This window comes from Carassius auratus, chromosome 45 (assembly GCF_003368295.1).
Source record: "Carassius auratus strain Wakin chromosome 45, ASM336829v1, whole genome shotgun sequence".
In the NCBI taxonomy this organism is placed as follows: domain Eukaryota; kingdom Metazoa; phylum Chordata; class Actinopteri; order Cypriniformes; family Cyprinidae; genus Carassius; species Carassius auratus.
In genome coordinates, this window is record NC_039287.1 from 18,887,124 (window position 1) to 18,911,887 (window position 24,764).

Genomic DNA, 24,764 nt, shown 5'->3' on the forward strand with positions numbered 1-24,764 from the left:
AATTCAAAAGAATTTAGGAAAATTCACTCTGATGGCTTTTTATTTACTATAGATAAAAACCCAAGTGAGCTGCTTTAGCTGGATTTCCATCCAACTATTTTGATGCACATTTTGAAAGTGTGCAAGCAATTTGGCTAAAAAAATATGCTGCCAATATGCTCATGGGTCAATTCATTACGTCTCACAGCCTGTTTTGAACCAATCTGGAATACAGATCCCGACCACAGTCCACTATTTGAGGACCCCTGACATGGAAGTGCCTGATGCCAAACAGGCAATTTAGGACCATCTTCCTACTCAGTGCTGAATGCAAAATATTATTCTCAGTTCTGGCAAAGAGGATGTCCATGTACATGATTGAGAATGGATGTGTTAACACCTCAATCCAAAATGGTGGGATCCCAGGATTTGCGGGATGCCTGGAACACACAGGAGTCCTAAGCCATACACGAGGTATCACATGAAGTCTTTATGTACTACCTGAAGTACTACCACATACCAGATCACCTCAAGGTTATGATCAGAAGCTACCTGGATGGAATCAAGCTCTGTTTAAAAACAAAGGACTATATCACAAAGTGGCATCACCTCGAGAGAGCTGTTGTCACAGGATGTACAATCTCCCCCACCCTGTTCATCATGGGCATGAACCTCATCATTAAAGCAGGAGAAATGGAAACTATAGGTCTAATAATGGACTCAGGGATTGGCAACCAGCTATCAGGGATTACATGGATGACTTTACAATCACAACATCATCCCATGTACAGGCTAGGTGGGTTCTAACAAAGCTTGATGAGGCGGCAAAATGGGCCAGAATGACTTTTAAGCCAAGAAAAAAAAGAGCTTGGTCATCAGGAAGAGTAACATCTCCTTCAAGTACAATCTGGTCATACAAGGCAAGATCATCCCTTCCATCAAGGACAATCCCATTAAGTATCTGGGAAAGTAGTATGATGAGTCATTTAGGGACCACAACAACGTCCGCAGCACTGAGAAGCAAGCAGAGGGTTGGCTGAAGAAAATTGATCGATCAGGACTCTCAGGGAAGTTTAAAGCATGGATTTATCATCAAGGCCTGCTCTCCAGACTGATGTGGATGATGATAGTGTACGAGGTCCCACTTACAGCAGTGGAAGGAATGGAATGTAAGATCAACTCCAGGGCCGTGCAGAGACCTTTGGAGGGGCAGGTGCTCAAAGTATAAAAGGGGCACATGGAACAAGGCTTTAAATAGCGCGGTTCAAAATAGCAATACAGCAATATATTGTGGTGCATTCCTTGCCGATTCGCGTATCGATATGGATGATTATGTATTGATACGGCAGCAAATGCTGTGATGCAGTTTTGAAAAAGAAAAAGATTAGAAGAGACAATTTTAAGTGTAAAAGTAAAAAAAAAGAAAAATTATTTCCACCTAATAATAGCTCTGGGATTAGAAACTGAAATGTCTTCAATTGTCCCAACCTGATGGCTTTTTCTTCTCTGTTCTACAGAGTAATTAAGAACAGCTGTTATAGTAAAAACTACAGAAAACACTCTACATTTTCCTCTTCCTCACCAGCCTCTGTCTCCTGGCTTGCTTACCTGCTCTTTCTGTCACTTGTGCGTCTACATTTGCCTCTTTTTCTTCCTCTATCTATATCTCCTCATCTGATCTATTACTTTCCAGTCTCTGTCCATCTAGGAACAAGGCTCAATCTACTATTTCATTATCAATCTATTATTTTAACCATCACTACTATTCTTGCACCTAATCAATAAGTCCACCTTAAATATTGATACAAAACAATAAACAACTGAGTCATGCTATAAAAGCACTGTATAAATATATGTTATATAGGCTTATGTTTTATTTATTTTTCCTTTTTATTCAAAACAATTCCAAACATGCTTAATATATCAGGAAATATCTCGATTCTCAAACGTGTAAGTAAACGCGTTTTGCACCTTTATAGATTGTTATTTGATCAATAAATGGAAAGTGTAATCTATTAACTACACATAAAACCCCGACTTTTTACTTAAGTGCCATATCATGCCATAAAATATTTTTAATACGACTGAATTGGATTTAATGTAAATTTTAATAACAATATTGTAAGTTACTTATTTTAACACTTTCATTTTACAGAGAGTAAAGAACATTTACATTATCAAATAACATTTTCATTCAGTCTAGCCAGAGTTCAGGCACTCTCAAAAACTACCATTACAATCACTGAAGCACTTTACATTACATTATGCACATCAGGATTTTTAAAAAAAATTTCTATCTCTTGCTCTGAAGAAAGAATTCGCTAAATAATTCAGTCAGGGAGCAAGTGAACAAAAACACCGCATTTCATGATGACTCTTCTGCACGTCTCCGATTGGCCATTGCATTCGCGCAACAGAACTGTTGATTGGTTATCATGAAGCATTGTACGAACGTCTCTGGCTCAGCGCCAGCCAGCGAACACAGATTTGAATTTGCAGCTGATGCTGTGCACTGAACGATCAAATCACAGCAACGTTTCTCCCTCAAACAGCATGCTAGCGTTACTCTACACTACAGGCTACACACCACAATATAAACAACATATCTGCATGTTCTCACATCACGTCATTCTTGTAAAATAATAATAAGTAAATAATATAAAAATCACTTCGCTGAGAATGAAACACCACTTACCAGCTTCCGCGGTGTTGAAAATATCCTCTGACAATTAAAAAATGTGCGATTGCGCGTGCAGCGTGACGAATCGTCCCCGTTGGATGAGGAGGTCGTCGTCGTCAGGTCAAAGGTCATCATGTTGGTCATCTTATTGACGGCTAAATTATTATTAAAAATTGTACTAATATTTAGATTGTGCATGAGCAGGAAACGTTATGACAAAAAAAAAAAATTTGAGGAAATTTTGCTTTGACAAAAGGGCACTTTGGGCACCAAAGGGCAAAGGGGCAGGTGCTCAAGCACCCAACGCCCCCCCCCCTGCACGTGCCTGATCAACTCACATCCCCAGGTCCCTCCAGGCTTCAAATCAGTCGGACTGTACATTAGATCTGGGCAATTATATCTACCCCTCTCTTCCCTGGATGAGGAGTTCCAAGTAGCAAGTGAAGGGTGGCCATGACCTTACTGGACTCAAGAGACATTAAGGACAGAGAAGCTGGTATAAAAACCAGGTCAGGACAAAAGTGGGAGGCCTCAGCATCTCTGGCCCTAGCATAAGGGAACTTAAAGCTCAAAGACATAATCGGAGCACTATGTACAGGAAGGAAAGGCCTGGCAATGACCCACTTCCAAGAGTGGGGGAATGTGGAGAGGATAGCCATGGTCTAAGCTGAAGTAAGTGGTCTAGAGGAAGAGTGAAGGAAAGCAAAGGATGCAGGGCTAGGATTCCAGGGAGCCTGGACAAGGTGGGATCTCCCTAAGAGGAAGGTTTTTTCCTTTTCCTATTTGGCGCCTAAACTCTGGAATAACCTACCTAACATTGTTCAGGAGGCAGACACACTCTTGTAGTTTAAATCTAGATTAAAGACCCATCTCTTTAACCTAGCATACACATAACATACTAATATGCTTTTAATATCCAAATCCGTTAAAGGATTTTTAGGCTGCATTAATTAGGTAAACCGGAACCGGAAACACTTCACATAACACCCTATGTACTTGCTACATCATTAGAAGAATGGCATCTACGCTAATATTTGTCTGTTTCTCTCTTGTTCCAAGGTCACCGTGGCCACCAGATCAGAGGGTCACTGCAGTCACCCGGATCCAGTACGTATCCAGACCAGATGGTGGATCAGCACCTAGAAAGGACCTCTACTGCCCTGAAAGACAGCGGAGACCAGGACAACTAGAGCCCCAGATACAGATCCCCTGTAAAGACCTTGTCTCAGAGGAGCACCAGGACAAGACCACAGGAAACAGATGATTCTTCTGCACAATCTGACTTTGCTGCAGCCTGGAATTGAACTACTGGTTTCGTCTGGTCAGAGGAGAACTGACCCCCCAACTGAGCCTGGTTTCTCCCAAGGTTTTTTTCTCCATTCTGTCACCGATGGAGTTTCCGTTCCTTGCCGCTGTCGCCTCTGGCTTGCTTAGTTGGGGTCACTTCATCTACAGCGATATCATTGACTTGATTGCAAATAAATGCACGGACATTATTTAAACTGAACAGAGATGACATAGCTGAATTCAGTGATGAACTGCCTTTAACTATCATTTTGCATTATTGACACACTGTTTTCCAAATTAATGTTGTTCAGTGCTTTGACGCAATGTATTTTGTTTAAAGCACTATATAAATAAAGGTGATTGATTGATTGATTGAAGGTGACATGGGCTGACCTTTGGAGGCTTGAGCCATATCGGATCTCCTTCTTGCTAAGGGTCATCTATGACACCCTTCCAGCCCCTGTGATTCTATACAGATGGGGGATGAGGGACGACCCAATATTTTGCTCTATGGGCAAAAAGGAACTCTGGCACACATCTTGTCAGGATGTTAGACAGCGCTTGCCCAGTCCAGATAAAGATGGCACCATGACAAAGTACTGACTGTGCTAGCTGACATCCTAGATCAAGACCAGGAAATGGCAACTTAAGAGCAGGCCGCCATATGTTATAACATTTATCAAGGAGGGGACAAAGAAACCAAGGCTTAATAAATCCAGGGTTAGCCTCCTGAAATCTGTCCAAGAATGGGAGCTTAGGGTAGACTTTAAGATAAGGTTTCAGTTCCCAGATGTCGTCCATACTACCTTAAGACCTGATGTAGTCCTCTTCTCCGCAGAAGGAATGAAGTTCATCCTAGTGGAGCTTACAGTGCTTTGGGAAGAGGGGTGGGAAGAGGCATTTGAAAATAAGGCTGAACGCTATAAAGACCTGGTGCATGACTGCAGGGACAAAGGCTGGCAGTTATTGTTGTACCCAGTTGAGGTGGGATGCAGGGGCTTCCCAGTCAGCCTGGAAGCTGATGACAGAGGTTGGACTGAGGAGGGCTGAGAGAAAGAAAGCAGTGCATGACTGGGGGAGGCAGCAGAGAAAGCCTCTTGTTGAATTTGGAGCAGGAGGGAGGAGTTGAGCTGGCAGCCAGGAAGGAGTGAGTAGTGGCTGGCCACCACTGCTGACCCGTCACCAGGAGACTGTTATGGTTAAGGAGAAGCATCCAAAGATGTTACCACTCAACAATTCACGTGACATCAGATTAACATGATTTTGCTTTGTCCTTTGTCTTGGATTTCTTCTTTCACAGAGATTGCAACAAATTCTAAGATTATATTAACTTCAAAGGTGTTATACAGTGCAGCCTTACAATTTGGCAAAATAAAGCTGTCTTAGGAGGAAGCAAAGTTAAGTTGCCTTTTACTTTGGACCAAAACTCAAGAGAAAGCTCACTAAGTTGCAAAACTGTGTACAGACTGACAGAAAGACTTGCAGCACTAATTCTTTACCTAACATGGAATGACCAGATGGACTGGATATTGTTCAGCATCAAAGAGGGAAGTCTGCCCCGGCTCTTCTATCAGCGGGTGCACATAAAGGCCAAATAAAGAAAGGTCTGAATGGGCCTATCTTTTTGAAATACTAAAGAGATTTGGATCTGGTGGAATGGCTTGCTCTATAAAAATCCTATCGCTTCCAGGCTGATAAACAGCATGGTGTCAACGTTGTTTAACATTTCCAGAGGCAGGGCTCCTCTGTATAACTGTCACTGGACCTTTTGTAGAGCACAAAATAGCCTTTGTGCTATTGATGTCTGACTCTATCTAAACTGTCTTGACACATTTAATCATGCTTTACTAAGTCTTATTGACACATTTAGGAAAATATCAGGCTGCAAGATTAATAAGCATCATGGTACTTTGTCACCCATATAGAATTACTACTCTGAAAATGCACCAACTACTAATACATATGGACAGACAGATGGTGGATTGTAATGTCTTAATAAACAATCATATTTAAGAATTTAGATCTAAGTTGCTGTAACATACCTTTCATAACACAATTTTGAAAAGAACAACATTTATTTGAAATCTACATTTTCTGTCACAATGTAAAAGTCTTTACTGGCAATTTTGGCATATGGGAACTGAATTTATTTAATGGCTGCACTGTCCAATTTTTATTTTTCTGACTGTTATGTTTCTTGTAAATAAATGTCTCAGCCTCAACATTCAGTGACTGTTTGAAACTACTACTTTTTTTTGTAGGACTTTTTGGTAACATGACATATGTATATGCTATTTGTGCATTCATAATTCACATTTACTTCACACAAAACAAAAAAGTCTGTTATTGGCTGAGCATTTTGTCTAGATTTGAGAAGCTAGTAGTCTCATAAAGACTGAATAATAGTTTCGTTTTCAGCTTGATAGCATTCATGTGCATACACCGTATAATACCACATTAACCATGGATTATTACTGCCATAAACCTAAATGGTTATGATGGAGACTGAATGAACCTAAAACAAATGCTCTTATTTACTCTTCAGCTCACTGCAGGTAATTATATTGCAGCAACGTTACATCCAGCCTCCATTTCCCCAAACCCTGAATTTGAATTCACAGTGCATTTCTCTTCTAGCGGTTTATATTTGTGTCAGACTCACCCCTATTGGCTGGAAGATAAGACCATCGACTTCATGGCTGACCTGCGAGGTGAAACTGCCCTCCAGGAGCTGTGAACAAAGCAAAAGACAATGAGAATATTTAATGTGTACTCAGCACAAAGAACACATAGCCTATAGGCAGAGGCACTCTATATTAGGGAACATATTCACTAAATAAGAGTTTTCCCTCAGTAATCTCATAATTTGCTGTTTATTAATAGTTAGTAAAGTAGAGATATCAAAGGGGTCTAAAATATATTTCATGCAGATTTAAACATAAATATGTGCTTTATAAGAACTAGTAAACAGCCAATATTCTTGTAATAAACAGGCTAATAAGCAACTAGTTAATAGTAAATAGTGTTACTTAATCTGAAATGTTACCAAAAAAATGTAAATAAGGACTATATGCCCCACTAGGAATCGAGTAGATTAAAAGGGTCTGGTGCGTGGTTTCAGAGGTGGAGCAAGTAATTATAGACACAAAGACAAACACATAATTTAATCTTTGATATAATGTGCACTGGTGAATCAACAATAACACTAGAAACACACATAAGAAAGTAAACAGAGTCCGTTTTTATGCCACATTGACTTTGCCGAACATCCATGAGAAATTGCAACCAATATCATAAGTAAACACCGCATTGTAATAGTGAAGTGTACAGAAATGCATATCTCAAACAGAAAGTACAAAAAAAGCATGTGTTCTCATTATAGAGCAGTTGCTGTACATGAATTCCTTTCTAATAAATGTTTCAAGACCTTGAGCCTGTTTGTGTTTAAACAGATCTCTGTCCTCAGTGTTCGCAACAAGCTCTCGCACCCTGATATCCTGCCGAAACGAACACTTTCCAGTAGAAAAACTCTCCACTACTTTCATTACTGGTAATCTGTCCTCAGCTGGACATGGCACACGATCCACAGGGACTCTGTTATATTACACAGGGCTACAGCAGCAGAGTCTTAACAGAGATTTTCTTTCCGTGACTGTAATGAAGCACGACCCTCCACTCCACATTAGCTGCTTTATTTTCTCCTTTAATCTCTCAGAAACACGTCTGCAGTGCTATTGAAAGAGCCTCGGATGGTGTATTAAAATTCCAGTCAGTCGGCAGTCTGCAGCAAACCGCATCTGTCAAGCTCTTCATGAGAGCCTGTACCTGCACATCCCCAGTCTGTTCAGAGAGGAGGCCAGTTTCCAGATCCCAGCCCATTTAACGAGGACATTACGAATTAATGAGATCATTAACTCCCGTTAAACTCTTTGAGAGTGGCCATTGAGATGTGTGGAACTGAGGTTGTTTATGTCATCCCATCCTTTGAAATTCCCCTCAGAGATGAGTGTCTGTCTTTCTTTTGTTCTCTTTCATTTCGTTTTTTTTGATTGTTTGTTTGTTCACTCACTCCTTATTTTAGATCTTTTTTGTTGTGTTATCTCTTTCGTTCTTTGTTTCCGCTTGCCCATTCTCTTCCTCTCGTCTTGTTCTTTTCAGTTTTTTTCTTTCATTCACTCTTTAAATATTTTTTTTTCTGTCGTTTTCTTCCGTGCTGTCATTTTGTTTCAGTTTTTGTTTTCTTTGATTCCTTTTTTTCATTCATTCCTGAATCGAACCTATTGTTTTGTTCTCTTTCATTAGTTTCTTCTTGTTCATTACCTTTCTTTCATTTAATCTCATTCTTTCTCTCATTTCATCTCAAGTCTTCCTTTAAGTCATTGCCATCTTTTGTTATTACCTCTTGCTCTTTGTTTGTTCTTTCTCTTTTCTACATTTTGATTTCTTTCAGAAGTTCTTTCTTTTTCATTAGTTTTATCAGGATTTTTCATTTTGTTCTCGTTCTGTTCCTTTATTTTCATTTTTTTTCTTTCTTGTTCATTGTCTTTTTTCATAAACCTGTTTTATTTTCTCTTTCGTTTTCCTTCCTTCCTTAAAAAACAAAAAAACTCTACAGGTTCCCGAAAGCCTGTAAAACTACTAAAGGATTTGGGCAGATAAGAACAGCTCAGCTTTTCACCAAATCAGACGGTTACAATTCGGTATTAAATTATTTTTTCGAAGATATAAACACATAACACTATAAATACAGAGCAACATTAAGCTGATGTTGTTTTCAAAAGCATCGCTGATGTGAATACTTTTAAGGCCAGTAAATCAGAATATTTATACTATAATATAAAATATACGTCATATTATGATTAACCTCATTGTTATTATTGTGATGTAATAAGATAACAAAAAAAAAAAAAGTTTGGTAACACTTTATAGCAAGTATACGATATAACAAAATGCAAAAAGATTTCATTATCTGAGCTAATTAAACAATCATATTCACAGAGACGTTTAATGAAGAACTCACTATTTGTACATAGTATTAACAATGTACAGATCACAATGTATGAATGTTTTGCCTGAAACCCATCTTTCTTCATGAGCTGCACGCGCACACAAACATACCCTGCATCACAATTTGTATTCTAAGCCTCCGATCTCAAATCAGTGAAGCATGAAAACAATAAACCGGAGAAACCCAGGTGCTCGAGTCATGATGTGCTTCAGAGCTGGCAGACTGCTGTACGACAACCACGGTGCTTCATCAGTTTTTAATTGTCTTTAAATGTCACACAAGTTTAAAGGTTGAGGATAAAACTCTTTCATCTTTAATGCGGATAATGTCAGAAGGAAGGTAGGAAGAACTGTGTAGCATCTGAATAATAACAACAATGTATGAAGGAGAGGGAAAGTGAATTGAGGAGTATCAGAATGGTAATGTTCACAGGATGATTGACAGGACAGTTTATGGTCCCATGATGCATATAATTACGCAATCCTCAATTAGTGACTGGAAATATGAGTTTTGTTGTGATAAATGGCATTTTAATGTGCTGCCTGGGCTTTAATTTTAAAAAAAGCACAAAGGCATGCATTTGTACTCGTCAGACGCATGAATGCATGACAAATACCACAAATCAGTTCACTAATGCACAAATACACCTGTAACTGAATGCACAAATAAACGCAGAGTCGTTTGCATTAATTCTCTGTTCAGATTCCATTCCCAAATTCACCTTTTCCCCCATTTCATCTCAAGCTTTCAAAAGGGTGTGCATTTCATACATTTATATCATATATTTACATCACCACAGACCACAGCTGATTATCATTCACAAGTTGCCCTTTATGAGATATCGGTGTCCTGCATATTACTGGCCAGTTCATGTTCGAGGGTCAGTCCTAATGCTGAAGGCTTTCTATCTGAAGGAATCGTGAGTGAGTGAATGATCCTGACCGTGGAGATGTCACTCTCCACCGATTACTGATGGGAATCTTTTTTTCCACTCCTCTATTTTTCTCTTCCTGTCTGCACATCAGATGGCTGGAGACCTCCACAATGACACCCTCTCAGTTCATTATGACTTCATCCTGAAAGACTTCATCCTCAGATCAGACCCGAACAAGACAAAACAGAGTCACACGCAAACACACCAGACTTATTCATGGCCAACAATGAACGGAGAATGAAATGTGGTTAGGAAACGACTACTGCAGACACGCGGCGAACCTCTTCATGCTTGAAATCTCTGTTAATTTCACCGAAAATGATCCCACTTATCCCTCACAGAGTCGGAGCAGAAGGGCACAGCTCATTGGCTGCTGTTCCTGAGACTGAACTGTAAGGGTCTTTGTGTGAGAGCAGGATTAAGGTCTTTTTGTAGGGTTCATACAATATCTGCGCAGAAATGACATTCTGATCACATGTTTTTAAGCTGAACTCCACAGAATAAGAATGTATCATAAAAAATAAGGTTTATTAAAGAAACAATGCAATATATATTTTTAAATGTAATTAAACTACTTCAAATCACCCAATTTTTGTTATTTGTCAAATAAGCTCCAGTAAAAAAGAACTTGTATACAGTTTGAATTAAAACACGCTCATAGCCCCCCCCCCCCCCCCCACACACACACACACCTGGGCATCTACATGTAAATACAGAAAATGACTGAAAGATTTATCATTGATGTTGCAAATTGATTTTTTCAACAAATATCAAAAACAATTTTTCGCCCATTAGCCACGTGCCCTAGAGTAGAGGACAGATGTGTGTGTTAAATGAGCTGAGTCTTTTCTCCTGGGAAATAAGGCTGGAAATGTTCAATAGTTTTTGCAGCAACAGCTACGCCAATTAAAGCTGAAGTCAAGACCAGCCCCAGATCAATACCAGACTCCCTAAGACCATCAACAAAACTAGACTAGAAATTAGGTCATTAATTACTCACCCTCAAGTCATCCTAGGTGTATAGGACTTTCAGGAGAACCCAGTCGGAGTTATATATAAAGTTGTCTTTGATCCTTCAAGCAGTTTAATGGCACTCAGGGGGTGAACAAAGGCCTTCTGTGGCGAATCGATGCATTTTTGTAACAATAATCAGGTAATAATCACTTTAATCTAGCTTGCGTTCACTGTTGTACACTGAAGCAGTTCCAGTCAAAAAAAAAAAAAAAAAAGCATTGAGTCACTACAGGAGGCCTTTGTTCACTCCCTGGAGTCGTGTGAGACACTTTTTATTAAGGATGGGCACTTTCTGTTTAACTTCTTTTGGACTGATGCATGCAACACCCGCTGAGTGTCATTAAACAGCTTGAAAGATCTTTTTATATAACTCTGACTGGATTCATCTGAAAGAAGAAAGTCACGTACACCTAGGATGAGTTTCATTTTTGTGTGAACTAACCCTTTAAGAACTAGACCAAGAGCTGTCAGTCCAAGAGCAAGAAATGGGCACAATGTAGAATAAATTGTCAATTATACAGAATATATTTGCAGCTTGCAGAACGTCTGTGCGGTAAAAACCCCAGCCAGACTAATTATCATCTTCAGCATGTTGGAAATGTTTATCTGTTTGTCCCCGGGCTGAACACAAACATCAGACGAATCTTGCACCTAAACCATTTTACAAAGTGACTGTAGCAGAGGAGAATGGCCACAGAAGTTCACGGATAAATACCTTGCGTGCAGTGTGGATGTCGAAGAAAGGCTTGTTCCTGACGCTGAAGGGCTCCTTGGATTTATCAATTTGGCCCAGCTTCATTTTCTCAAACCGTGGGGAGATGATCTCCTTCTCGATACACAGCAGACGTCTGTTAAAGTCACACTGACCCACAGGCTGACCCTGCAAAACAATCCACACAGACACAAATCACACACAACTCAATTCTACATCACTACTTCCACACTTCAGAGAAATCGATGAAATAATTACTCCAGTCTGTCTTTTCCAGTGGAAGATAACAAGATTAGTACTTTAACTCTGTTCTGCAAATTGCTTGTCATTTTATATTAGCATGTAAGTCATTCAGACTTCATGACTGAATAACAATATTACTCATGTATATTAATATATTTGACTACTTCTCTTTTTTTGTGCCATAAATAGACACAATTTAAGTTTTACTGATGCTTTAACACTGTTTCTAGTTTCTGTTCTACAGTACATCTTTAAAATGTCTACATGTAAATGACCTCTATTATAACTGGCTAAACTCTCTCTCTGTGTGTGTGTGTGTGTGTGTGTGTGTGTGTTATCTATCATGTTGCTTCATACTGGGTAAGTCCTCATGTGTAAATGTGGTTGCGATGACGAATTTCAGAATGAGATTATTATTATTTTTTGTTCTAAACAGGCATGAGGTCTTAATCAGCCACGAGTAATGCAAGTAACAAGTGACGATTGCTCTTAAGACAAAACATTTGAAATTCTTGGGTCCAGATTTACTAAACAGGGGCAAATTATCATGTGGGGGAAATCCCATAAAAGCAGCGAAGGGAGTGGAAAGCTGATCTACTGACAATGTGCAAATGAAAGAAACCAGACACAACATCTCACTTCCATAATGACCATCACAATCTAACTACACTTTATTTTAAGGTGTCCTTGTTACACGTTACATGTACCTACTATAATAATGCAAGTAGCCCTAAGCCAAGCCAAAATCCTAACCCTAACCATATGGTAAGTACATGTAATATTACTCAGTAGAATTAATTGATACATTTTTTGGACTGTTTCAAAAAATAAGCATCCCAACACAATAATAGTTATATATATATTCATCAACTCAATATCATTAAGATCTGGTTTCATCAATGTCAAATAGGAATCTCATATTAAATGCTGTAATTGTCAGAGCACACAGATGAACCAGATCTTCACTAAAGCCGCTTCTCCACCTTTGGGTCGAACGGTTCCAGTTATCTTTCCACTTGAGCTTGGTTGTGTCACCAAGACAACGAAAATATGACACGTCTATATTATTTTCATATTTTCTAAATGATTGGCTTGAGACTGTGTAATTTTGCAAAGCATTTTCGTTGTGAGGAGGAGCAGACAAAGACAGTGATGTTGCTTCTAAGACACTTTAAGTAAAAAACTGGAGTTTATGCCATGAATTCACCGATTTCAATTGAGATACAAGGCAAGGTGACGTTACATCAGGCGACTCATCTGCTGACAATTACTCAATTTAGGATTACCACTTGGTTTAAACTGGCCTGACTTTTCCCCAATTTCTTTTCCATTAAAACGCACGAGCAGCCGTCTCTGTTGTGTGGGTCTCTGGGTGGACTGGGGAGTTTAAATGTTAGAGTATGTCTACATTGCACAAAAAAAAAAACCACATATTCGAAAAGATGTGTTTGATTCCTCTTGATTTGTTCCCATTCGGTGTGCTAACGGAACGTGTTGAAGGAACAGACGCGGTGTGCATCATGCATCTCTGGATATAATCCACCTCACTCTCTCTCCATCACGAGCACAGCCGCGTCTCCATGGTAACACCGCCACATTCCGCTCTCTGGTCTGGGATGTATGGCAGCGCTCCGATGGGACCGCCGATCCACCTCACTGTGACCGAATCAAAGCTTTACCTCCTCACTTAATGCCTTAAAGTCAGACTCGCTTAACATCTCCAGTGGAATCCACCAGCTCTCCACAGCCCTTACCGCTCTGAACAGGACCGTTCCTGAAACCATTTGTCCTCGTGTAGACAGACGACTCATGTATTACACCATCACAACACTCCTATCTATTTAGGAAGCTCCTTTTGGGGGACTTTGACTCATCTGACTGTATTTTATGCTACACAGTCTGTATTTGTACATATAAACAAATGTGATGTGTTCATGTGAATGTATGCGCATGGGAGGATTTCTGTTGAAATGACTCGATTTCTCCCTGTGACAAATTAGAAACTTTTTATATATATATATTAGTTTTTAGAAACTTCTAAGATATTTAAGAAGTCATGGTCCATGGATTAAAGAACAAGGGCTAAAACATGTATGTACAGTAACGTCCAAAAATATAAGTGTATAAAGAGTTTTCAGAGGTGAGTTATTGGGGCAGAGAAGAGAGTCAGAAAGAGATACATTTAAACAGAAGACATCTTCCAAAACCAACCTCTATAAATTTGACATCTTATTTGCAATTTTCCAATTTCCTACGTTCCTATCTCAAGAGCCGACACACGGCAGCCGACTCTCTGCGGACAACTTCCAGACGCAAATTGAGGAATAAACCACTCATCATATTTAAGAGACTCTCCAGACTTACACACTTCATATCAAAAAGTAATAAAAACTTCTTTAAATCCAGGGCCGGACAGAATAATGGAAACATTATGTGAAAAAAGGAATTTAACATTAATGAGATTCAAAGGTGTATCGTTTTAGATAAGCAGAAAGGGTCAGCATTAAAGACTGCACTTCCACTCCCATCTGCTCTGTTTCCAAGGACAATGTAACTGATTTTTTTACTACAAACAAACAAATGAAATTTTTAATAATTACTTAATATGTGGTATATGCAAAAAAAAAAAAAAAAAAAAGGATTAGATTTGATACGAATGAGGAACGTGACTGGAACAGCTCTGCAGAATGACTGATAGAAACAGGGGCTTGTCATTTGCATGCTGTAAGGGATTAAAGCAATTCTGTTTTACATCAGTTTGTGCTGACTGGGTTATTTTCCATGATTTGAAAACTACACGGTTAGAATATTATCCAGAGCCCTGGTCCAGCTTTGCCATCACAGGAATAAATTACATTCTGAAATATGTTCAAATAGAAAACAGCTATTTTATATTACTGGTACAACAATGTTCTACAATAGTGTAAAGGAAAGAGTGGTGCTTGTGCATGACATGACGAAAGCATTGCTGTGCGATTACTAAGGTTCAGGTCTCTGGATATGGCCAAGCTCTTCAGTGTCTGAAATCTAGGGTGTTTCGTCCATGTTACAAAATTTCAACTTGCTTGAAAGAATAACAGAACTAATCTCTCTACAAATGCACGATTGAAAGTGTGATTAAGATCCGCTGAGACAGTTCTACAGGGGTGACTGAGGCAATACATAAAGCAGCATAATGCAGAGCTAAAACAGCACTGGGAAGCTAAAGGTAGAACATTTCTTTAAAAGAATAAAATAACAGATTTACCATTAAAAAGTTTGGGGTCCTTAGGATTTCTTTTAATGTGTTTGCATGACGTCTCATCTGCTCACCAAGGCTGCATTTATTTGATCAAAAATACAGTAAAAACAGTTATATTTTACAATATTATTACAAATGAAAATAGCTGTTTTCTGTGTGAAGCTGGTTTCTTTGTTCAAATGTAATTCATTCCTGTGATCAAAGCTGACATGTGTCACATGATCTTCAGAAATCATTCTAATATGCTGTTTTGCTGCTCAGGAAATATTTCTGATTATTATTAGTGTTGAAAACAGTTGTGCTGTGGAAACCATGATAAATTAAGGATTCTTTGGTGGATAGAAAGTTTAAAAAAGACTGAATATTTGCAACATTATAAAATTATTTACTGTCCCATTTGATCAATTTAATTATGTCCTTGCTGAACAAAATACTACATTTATTTTTTTACCAACCCCAAACTTTGAATGGCAGTTTCTAATAACCACATAAAAAAAAAAGAGAAAAAAAGAATCTCAACTGAACTGGTCTTTATTTCAAATTTTGTTAAAAAGATTACTGACGAACAGAGAAACATGTAAATTCTAATGGACGAAGACTATTTTCTTGAACTAAAATTGTTGCAGTTTTAGTTTAACTGTTAAAAATGTATGAATATGCCATGACAAAATGTTGAAAAAAATGTAGTTATATTTATGCAAAAATAAAAATTTTACACAAATTAACACCATTTCTTGTCCAAAAAAAAGACATATATATATTCCGGAAATATTGCGGGTCCGACGTGCAGTGTGAAAGGGGCTATAGAGGGAGGCTGCCGACAGAGTATTGACGGCAAAATAGACTATGTTTGACAGGTGCGATATGCCAGTGTGTCACCGGCCTAAGGTTTTCAAAAGGCATCACGCGAGTGTGAACATCACTACAACTAGGGAAAAAACGATTGTAATTCAAACGCAGCTCCCGTCGGCATTTAAACAGACCTCTACTCTTAATTCCGATCGGTCCAACGCAATAACGAAATCTGAGCAGGTCTAAAAACTGAAACTGTTGATGCTGCACTTTACACTTTGGAAAAGTTATATATATATATATATATATATATTTTTTTTTTATATGAGCAGGCCTACAAGCTGGGATTGGTAATTCTGCACTGTAATCATAGTTATTTACAGTATTTATATTTTCCATTATATTTTATTATATGATAGCCTATTGGTTTGAGACTTGAGAGTATTTTATTTAGTGGAGTACTTTGCAGCAGTATTTTATTTCTTATTCTTTTTTTATTTTATTATAAATTATATTTTATTATTTATTTTATTAAAAAGTATTTTAAAAAAGTGTAAACAAATTGTTAAAAAAAAGTTTATAGTAATAAACAACCTGCAGTTTAATGTTTGCATTTCTTTCCCTTACTATACCGAAAATGAACCGAACCGTGACTTTAAAACCGAGGTACGTACCGAACCGTACCTTTACAACCCTAATATATATATATATATATATATATATATATATATATATATATATATATATTTATATTCTTGATGTATAAAAGTACATTTAAATGAGCAATAAAGTTAAATAATCAATACACTGAAAAAGCAGTACAAGCATGTTTCAGATGTCACATTATCTGTTGATAGCTCTGCAGAACCCAGCAAACACATCTGTCATGAACAACTACAGTTCTGACACTGCAGAGAGCATCTAATAACAAAGCACTTCACTGCAAACCATATACTGACATCTGAGTGACTGTCCACACATGATCTCCCTGACCTTCTTCAATGCATCCTATCTGAGGTATAGCAGAACCGAAAGACTCATAGAAACATCAAAATGTCTGACAAGTGAGTCCGCTGCATCCTCCACAACCTAGTTCTCAGACACAGCCAGCAAGAAGAGGAACTGTGTTGTGCAATTTACACTTAGCACCAATTTCTTGGGCGTGTTTGCAATGTTGCTTCATTTGCATATTTCATTCAATGAACCAGGAGCTAAAACAACTCCAACAGTGTGTGAAAATAATGCTAACAGCAGGATCAATCTATCCTGTTGAGTTATATGAAAAATAAAAAACAGAAAAACCAACTTTCATTTCTTCTACATCCCAGAGGCCACAAATCATCACTACATGAGAAGAATGTAAAAACCAGTAGGAAACCTTGAGCCTACATCACAAAGACAACACAAAGAGCTAGAGTATTTTAAAATAAGTGCTTTTCATCCGGTACTGCTGGGAGCCTCCAAAGCCTCATGTTGCATGGCCCAAGACTGCCAAATGAAGCAAAACACAAGTGCCCCCATCATACAAATGGACCGCTTGGGGCCCACGGGAGCCTTGGAGCATTTTGCGTGTGCTGACTTCTTATGCATTGAGCACACTTGCCAGTACTATTTTCAGACATCTGTGCCTCCCAAATCAGTTTTTCCTCAATTTCTCCTTCTAAAGCCCATGACTTAACAGAGCAGAAAGAGGGGTGTTCAGTGTCATGTAGTGTGTTTAAAGGCAAAGACCTTGTGTTTGAACAACAGAATGGAAAGCATCCCTGAGCTTTACAAGATTAGATGCCAGATGACAAATAATGGCCAAAGCTGATGCTATGTGTCCGCATCACTAGCAGTCTGATAAGATGCACATGGAGAAAAATATAAATTAAAGGAGGTAGAAGTGTTGAAAGACTCTAGCAAAATATCAAGGGGTGTTGAGGTGCTCAGTAGCCAGTACAGTAGATCTAAATAAGCACAGTATGCTATGCATTAGCTTGTTTAGTATGTTAGTAAAATAATCATTTTTATAACATTAACAAGTATACACTATACTTCAGTGTGTCATTGCAGTTTTATTAATGTGAGCTTAACTCATCCATGTGGTTGGTTGTGTTATATGTCACTGAGATAATTTATTCCTACGTAGACAGTTCTCAACGGAATAACCTACAAAATAGATTTTATGCTGAAAATCAAGTGTTTGCCTTAAGCATATTGCTGTAGTTGAGACCAGTTCATCAGACTGAGTCAGAGACTGTCCGAGACAGACACGTCAATACTGAGACCAGAAGTTTGAGTCCGAGTCTAGAAAAAGAACAGAAGACCTGCTTAGAATAGTCTTAAAAACTTCTAATCATTATTTTTATTCTTCAAATGGTCGGTTACGAAAGGTAGTTTGGTGTAATTTGGTTGGTCAAACTGGCCCTGAAGACAGAGTCTTAACAACAAAGTGACTGTGTTTATGGAACTGGCCCCCAAAGAGTCAAGACTGAGTCAGAAGAGAGTATAGGCCAAGTCAAGATAAAGAGCAGAAAAGGGTATAGTCCAAGTCAAGATAGAGACCAGAAGAGAGAATAGCCCAAGTCAAGATAGAGACCAGAAGAGAGTCTAGTCCATGTCAAGACAGAGACCAGAAGAGAGTCTAGTCCATGTCAAGACAGAGACCAGAATAGAGTCCAGTCCAAGTCAAGACAAAGAGCAGAAGAGAGTCTAGTCCAAGTCAAGACAGAGAGCAGAATAGAGTCTAGTCCAAGTCAAGACAGAGACCAGAAGAGGGTCTAGTCCAAGTCAAGACAGAGACCAGAAGAGGTTCTAGTCCAAGTCAAGACAGAGAGCAGAAGAGGGTCTAGTCCAAGTCAAGACAGAGACCAGAAGAGGTTCTAGTCCAAGTCAAGACGGAGAGCAGAAGAGAGTCTAGTCCAAGTCAAGACAGAGACCAGAAGAGAGTCTAGTCCAAGTCAAGACAGAGACCAGAAGAGGGTCTAGTCCAAGTCAAGACAGAGACCAGAAGAGAGTCTAGTCCAAGTCAAGACAGAGACCAGAATAGAGTCTAGTCCAAGTCAAGACAGAGACCAGGAGAGGGTCTAGTCCAAGTCAAGACAGAGACCAGAAGAGAGTCTAGTCCAAGTCAAGACAGAGACCAGAATAGAGTCTAGTCCATGTCAAGACAGAGAGCAGGAGAGGGTCTAGTCCAAGTCAAGACAGAGAGCAGAAGAGGTTCTAGTGCAAGTGAAGATAGAGACCAGAAGAGAGTCTAGTCCAAGTCAAGACAGAGACCAGAATAGAGTCTAGTCCATGTCAAGACAGAGAGCAGGAGAGGGTCTAGTCCAAGTCAAGACAGAGAGCAGAAGAGGTTCTAGTGCAAGTGAAGATAGAGACCAGAAGAGGGTCTAGTCCAAGTCAAGACAGAGAGCAGAAGAGGTTCTAGTCCAAGTCAAGACAGAGACCAGAATAGAGTATAGTCCATGTTAAGACAGAGAGCAGAAGAGGGTCTAGTCCAAGTCAAGACAGAGAGCAGAAGAAAGTCTAGTCCATGTCAAGACAGAGAGCAGAAGAGGGTCTAGTCCAAGTCAAGACAGAGAGCAGAAGAGGTCCTAGTCCAAGTCAAGACAGAGACCAGAAGAGGGTCTAGTCCAAGTCAAGACAGAGAGCAGAAGAGGTCCTAGTCCATGTCAAGACAGAGACCAGAATAGTCTAGTCCAAGTCAAGACAGAGACCAGAATAGAGTCTAGTCCATGTCAAGACAGAGAGCAGAAGAGGGTCTAGTCCAAGTCAAGACAGAGAGCAGAAGAGGTTCTAGTCCAAGTCAAGACAGAGAGCAGAATAGAGTCTAGTCCATGTCAAGACAGAGAGCAGGAGAGGGTCTAGTCCAAGTCAAGACAGAGAGCAGAAGAGGTTCTAGTCCAAGTGAAGATAGAGACCAGAAGAGAGTCTAGTCCATGTCAAGACAGAGAGCAGAAGAGGTTCTAGTCCAAGTCAAGACAGATACCAGAATAGAGTCTAGTCCATGTCAAGACAGAAACCAGAATAGAGTCTAGTCCAAGTGAAAATAGAGACCAGAAGAGGTTCTAGTCCAAGTGAAGATAGAGACCAGAAGAGAGTCCAGTCCAAGTCAAGATAGACACCAGAAGAGGGTCTAGTCCAAGTCAAGATAGAGACCAGTCTTAGCCCAATAGCTCAATATCAGCAATTAAAGAAGCAAAAAGCTTATTCTAGACTGTATTAAACACAGTCTTGAATGTGTAATGCATGTACTCTCGAGGGTAACACCAAGGTTTAACAAATAAATACAATTAACCATCATGACACCACTAGTGTGTATCAAGCCCCTTTCACATTGCACGTTGGACCCAGAAAATTGACGGAACATTGCAGGGATTGATTCCGGGATCGATCCCAGGTTGGGGACCTAGTAAAATTGCCAGGTTAAGTCCCGGAATGAGCTCCATGTGAACAAAAGCCAGAACTAATGTTGTAAAGAGTGTGTCTTAGTGATGATGTTATCGTGCAACTCTTTTATCAGGTGTTCAGAAGGTAGATCAGCATTCACAACAAAATCAATATGTGCAAACTGTAATGAAGCAGAGGTCAGTTAGTTCCTCACTTTCCACGCTGAAGCTGAGATCATTCGTCAGCTTAAGTAATAGTTAATGTGCTTAGTGTTTTCGACTCTTGCATTACACGTAACATCCTGATGTCACGTGTCTTTTCGGGACCTTTATGGGTTGTGTATGAACGCACACATATTCCGGGTAATCACTGGCAGTGTGAAAGGGGCAAAATCTAGTGACCCGGGAACAATTGCCAGGACATGTTACCCGTGTAATTTTCAGAATCGTAGTGTGAAAGGGGCTTTAGTGCTTTAGTCCACAATAAGCAGAGCTTAATTCATCTGGAATTTTACCATTTCCAACAGTGACCCAGTGCAACTGTAATTGCTTGTACCGAGCAAGAAAATCCATCAAATTCATTAGCAAGTACACAAATTGTTACTTGCGCTAACATGAATAAATGACTTACAAAAGCTCCACAATGTAGCCAGCTATCCATGTAAACAGCTTTTGTTTATCCATGTAAACTGTGTTTTTTCTATTCCAATGTATTCTATTTACTCTACTTCTCAAGTTTAGAATCACAATGAAGTTGTCTTTGTAAGAAACCAACTCTTCAAGGCTGCATTGAACTGATTAAAATCAGCGACTGATTATAAAAGGCTATTTCAAATAAACTCTGTTCTTCAATAAAAATCCTCATGCTGCAGACTATTGTAGCAGCTGCTATACATGATGCTTGGTAACCAGACCATGGAAGTCAATGAGGATCTGCAACTGTTTCATACCAACATTTCTTCAAAATATATTCTTTTATCTTTAAGAGAAGAACGAAACCCATATAGATTTAGAACTACTTAAAGGCAGGCAAATGATGACATGCAATATTTTGGTTCAACCATCCCTTTAAGGCTGTAGAAGTGTTATTTTTTAAATCCAGGAGTCATGAGGGCCACAGGTATGGGGGTGGCTTAAAAACACTACATTTTTATAGTCTTCCATACATTTCCACAGATCGGTTCGGTTTGTCCCATTCAGGAGGATTTTCGGGCCGTTAGAAATCAAGATCTTGACAGCCATTGACAAAATGACAGAGCCATCAGCCAATCCCAGCAGAGTGTAGGCATTGCTTCCTCCCAGGAAACAGCCATCACATTCACGCCAGTTACAGGACCTCAACCAGAATGCAGTGAGCTCATGGGAGGAAAATGAGATGCTGCCTCCCACTGAAACTTCTGCTGAAAAATGACTGCCCTACACATTATGTGATCTCTTATTTTTATATTTGTCAATTATTTTCTCATTTGAATTTTCCCGAGGCACCACTGCTTCCTCGGAGAAACACCCCTACTCAGAAGGCAGCATAATTATGTTGCTTAAGTTTCAGAACAGGCTTTGTGTCACATGATCGTGAAGCATTAAAAAGCTGTCTAGGGAAGCAGCTCACTAAGTTTCAGAAAAGTGTCATAGAGACATTTAAAAGAAGTCAAATCTGCATATGAGTGCCAGTTCTATCAATGTGACACATTAGATTAGATTAGATTAGAATAAACTTTGTTGTCATTACAAGACTATCACGAAGATGAGCGAGAACAAATGCTGCAATATCCCTAAAGAAAAAGAAAAGCGAGATACAACTATAATTTTGGCAACACTGATTCACGAGAAAGCAGTGGTCAGGTATTGCCTGCCAAGCCCAACAGGACAGACCTTCAACAGGCCAGAAAACAGCAGGGGGCTTCATGGGACCTCCAGGAAGTCTTGGCCAAGGAAACAGTAAAGTGACAATCCTTTTTTTCATACCATATGCCACACAGGTCCAAGAGCACATGCTTATTTCTTCACATTTAAGGAACTGTTCTTTTTAAAAGCTCTGTTTTCCAACAAAATCTGTACATTTACAAGAACACTTACTGTAAGTGGTGTCTGATTTTGACAATCCCACCACCATAATACTACAGAGTTCAGAATGGCCAAAAAACATAGCTATTTACTCGCTATGATGATGTCTTTGCAGTTTCTGGTTTTAGTCAGCGTTTCCGGTGTTTTGACAAAAATTTCCTGTACATTTAATCAGTCTCATCTTATTCATTCATTCACTCAGACTAAAACAGAATATAGTTTTTTTTTTTTTTTTTAATAAAGCAATAAGCCCCAAGAAGCTCTGGTTTCCAGTGAAAATTATGTCAAAATTTAACACACTAAAATGTGAAATGTATAAACATTTAAAGAGAACTCTTTAGTGACATTATAAATGTCACTTTTGTTCTAGTTAAACACACTCAGAACGAGGACAGGCCACATTACTAACACTGAGAGCAGCTATACGCAGCAAACTCAACAATCTCCCACATGCTGCTTGTCAATGAGAACTCCAGCTGTGCTCCACAAAACATAGCTGCATTAGTCTCTAATATACTCATTTTACAAATATACAAATATAATAAATTCAGCTGGTGATATGTACATAGTACTTATGCAAGCACAATAACTTAACTGAATATTAGTCTTCTGACACATCATTGGACAGGCTCAAATAAATAGCTTTATTTACCCACTGCTTGCCTGTGGCATCAATCATAAAAAAATGACAGATTCAGAGTGTTCCTTTCAATATGGTAACCAAGCAAAGCAAAGCTTTCGAAAGGACAAAATATGCACCTGACTTATGCATTATATCCCACATATTCTGAAGGAAAATAATTACAATTCATCTGATTTTAAGATTATACAGTAGAAGATTATTATTGAATTCAAGCCTGCTGTGTCTAAAGGTGAATTTGTTTAATGTAACATTCGTGATTTAAATCTGAGAGCTGCATTTGTTCTTTTCAAAGCTGACAGTATCTGACATTCAGCCTTTCTTTTCATGACTCACAAATGATAGTCATAGGTTTGGGTTGATTTTAAATATGGGTTGAAACACCTCGTGCAAGTGCTAATGCCAAAAGCAATTCTTAATTAAATAAAGAAAAAACAGGAGTGTGTTTTTGTTATTGTTACTGAAAGGCACTTACGTTGAATTTAATGATGTCGTAGATGAGATACCGTGGGACGGGATGGCCGTTGACTTTGTCAACAATCATCTCCTGCAAAAAAAGACAATGACGATAAGAAATCCAGATAAATCATAAATCAAGCCTATTAAGATCAACATGATGTAACAAAGTAATACAAATGTACATTTAAATTTAGCGTTAAAGCTCAAGCACAGTTACAAATGAAAGAATAGTAATGTTAAGTTAATACATGGGGTCCAAAAGACTGAGTCTTCTTTCAAAAACACAAAAACATCTTACAGACTCAGCGCTAAGGATTTTTCGACTGGCCTGGTCGGAACAGTAGTTCAGATTTTAAATTTTCCCGCCAACATTTTCACTAGCCCTGCAAGTGGGCAAAAAAATTCATATATTATTCTAAAAAAAATAAGCTTGTATGACACCAATATTTTAGATGGCAGTTAAATTTTATAATTCTTGATTCAAATTTCGATACCACAGCAAAAGAGACAATATATTTTTAGAACACTTTAAGAGCCCTATCATACACCCGGCTCAATGTGGCGCTAGGCATGATGCAAGTGCTTTTTCTAGTTTCAGCCTGACGCAGTTATAATTTCACCTCCTGCGCCACCTTGTTTAATTAACAAATGCATTTGTGCCATTACTGGTCTGAAATAGAGGAGTGTTCAGGCACATTGCTATTTGGAGGCAACTGACATAGACTGTGCCATTGACAAATTGTAAACTGGTCTTAAGTCTGACACAATATATATTTTTTGTTAATTAAAGAGCGCATTAGTAATATGCTCTACTAGGCGGCTGAACAACGCATGTACACTCTTATTTTACACAGCAGCACACAAACATTTTTACAAATGAAAAAATAAAGGATTCAAATGTTAAAGATTATTTCTGTGTACTTAAATATAAAAACGCCTACATATCATAATAGATAGTCATTGCATGTATCAGAATTACGCGCATGAGCGGATCCATTTCCTTGCTAGAGAAGAGTTCAGTTTTTCTGCCGTGTAAATAGTGAATCTGCCATGGCATGAGTGCAACTGGCTTTTAAGGTGAAGGGCAGATGAGACTCTGGTTGGTTTATGGCATGTTATGCCCAAAACACCCATTACTCATTAAGAGAATAGGGACGAACCTTTTAGACCATGCACTGAACGCACCAACCATTTATCCCATCCTTAAACAAGCAAAAGTGGATTTGGACATGCCGTAAGTGCAATTGTACCATGCGCTTTAGACCATGCACTTAGACTGTTAAAATAGGGCCCTAAGAGACAATTCATGGATGCAATATGATACACAGATTGCTTTCT

General features: G+C 38.8%; 1 protein-coding gene across 3 annotated transcripts in view; it reads right to left on the reverse strand.

Moving 5' to 3' along the window:
• Positions 1 to 24,764, reverse strand: part of LOC113063493 (mRNA-capping enzyme-like) — an 86,681-nt gene that overhangs the window by 31,897 nt on the left and 30,020 nt on the right. For all 3 annotated transcript variants that reach the window (XR_003278694.1, XR_003278693.1, XM_026233941.1), the window contains exons 10-12: positions 23,443 to 23,514; positions 11,618 to 11,782; positions 6,609 to 6,677 (exon numbers count right to left, since the gene is read on the reverse strand). Coding sequence is in view for 1 of the 3 variants with exons in the window: in XM_026233941.1 (XP_026089726.1) it covers positions 6,609 to 6,677; positions 11,618 to 11,782; positions 23,443 to 23,514 (306 nt within the window). In the remaining 2 variants the exon portion in view is untranslated. The remainder of the gene's footprint in view (positions 1 to 6,608; positions 6,678 to 11,617; positions 11,783 to 23,442; positions 23,515 to 24,764) is intronic.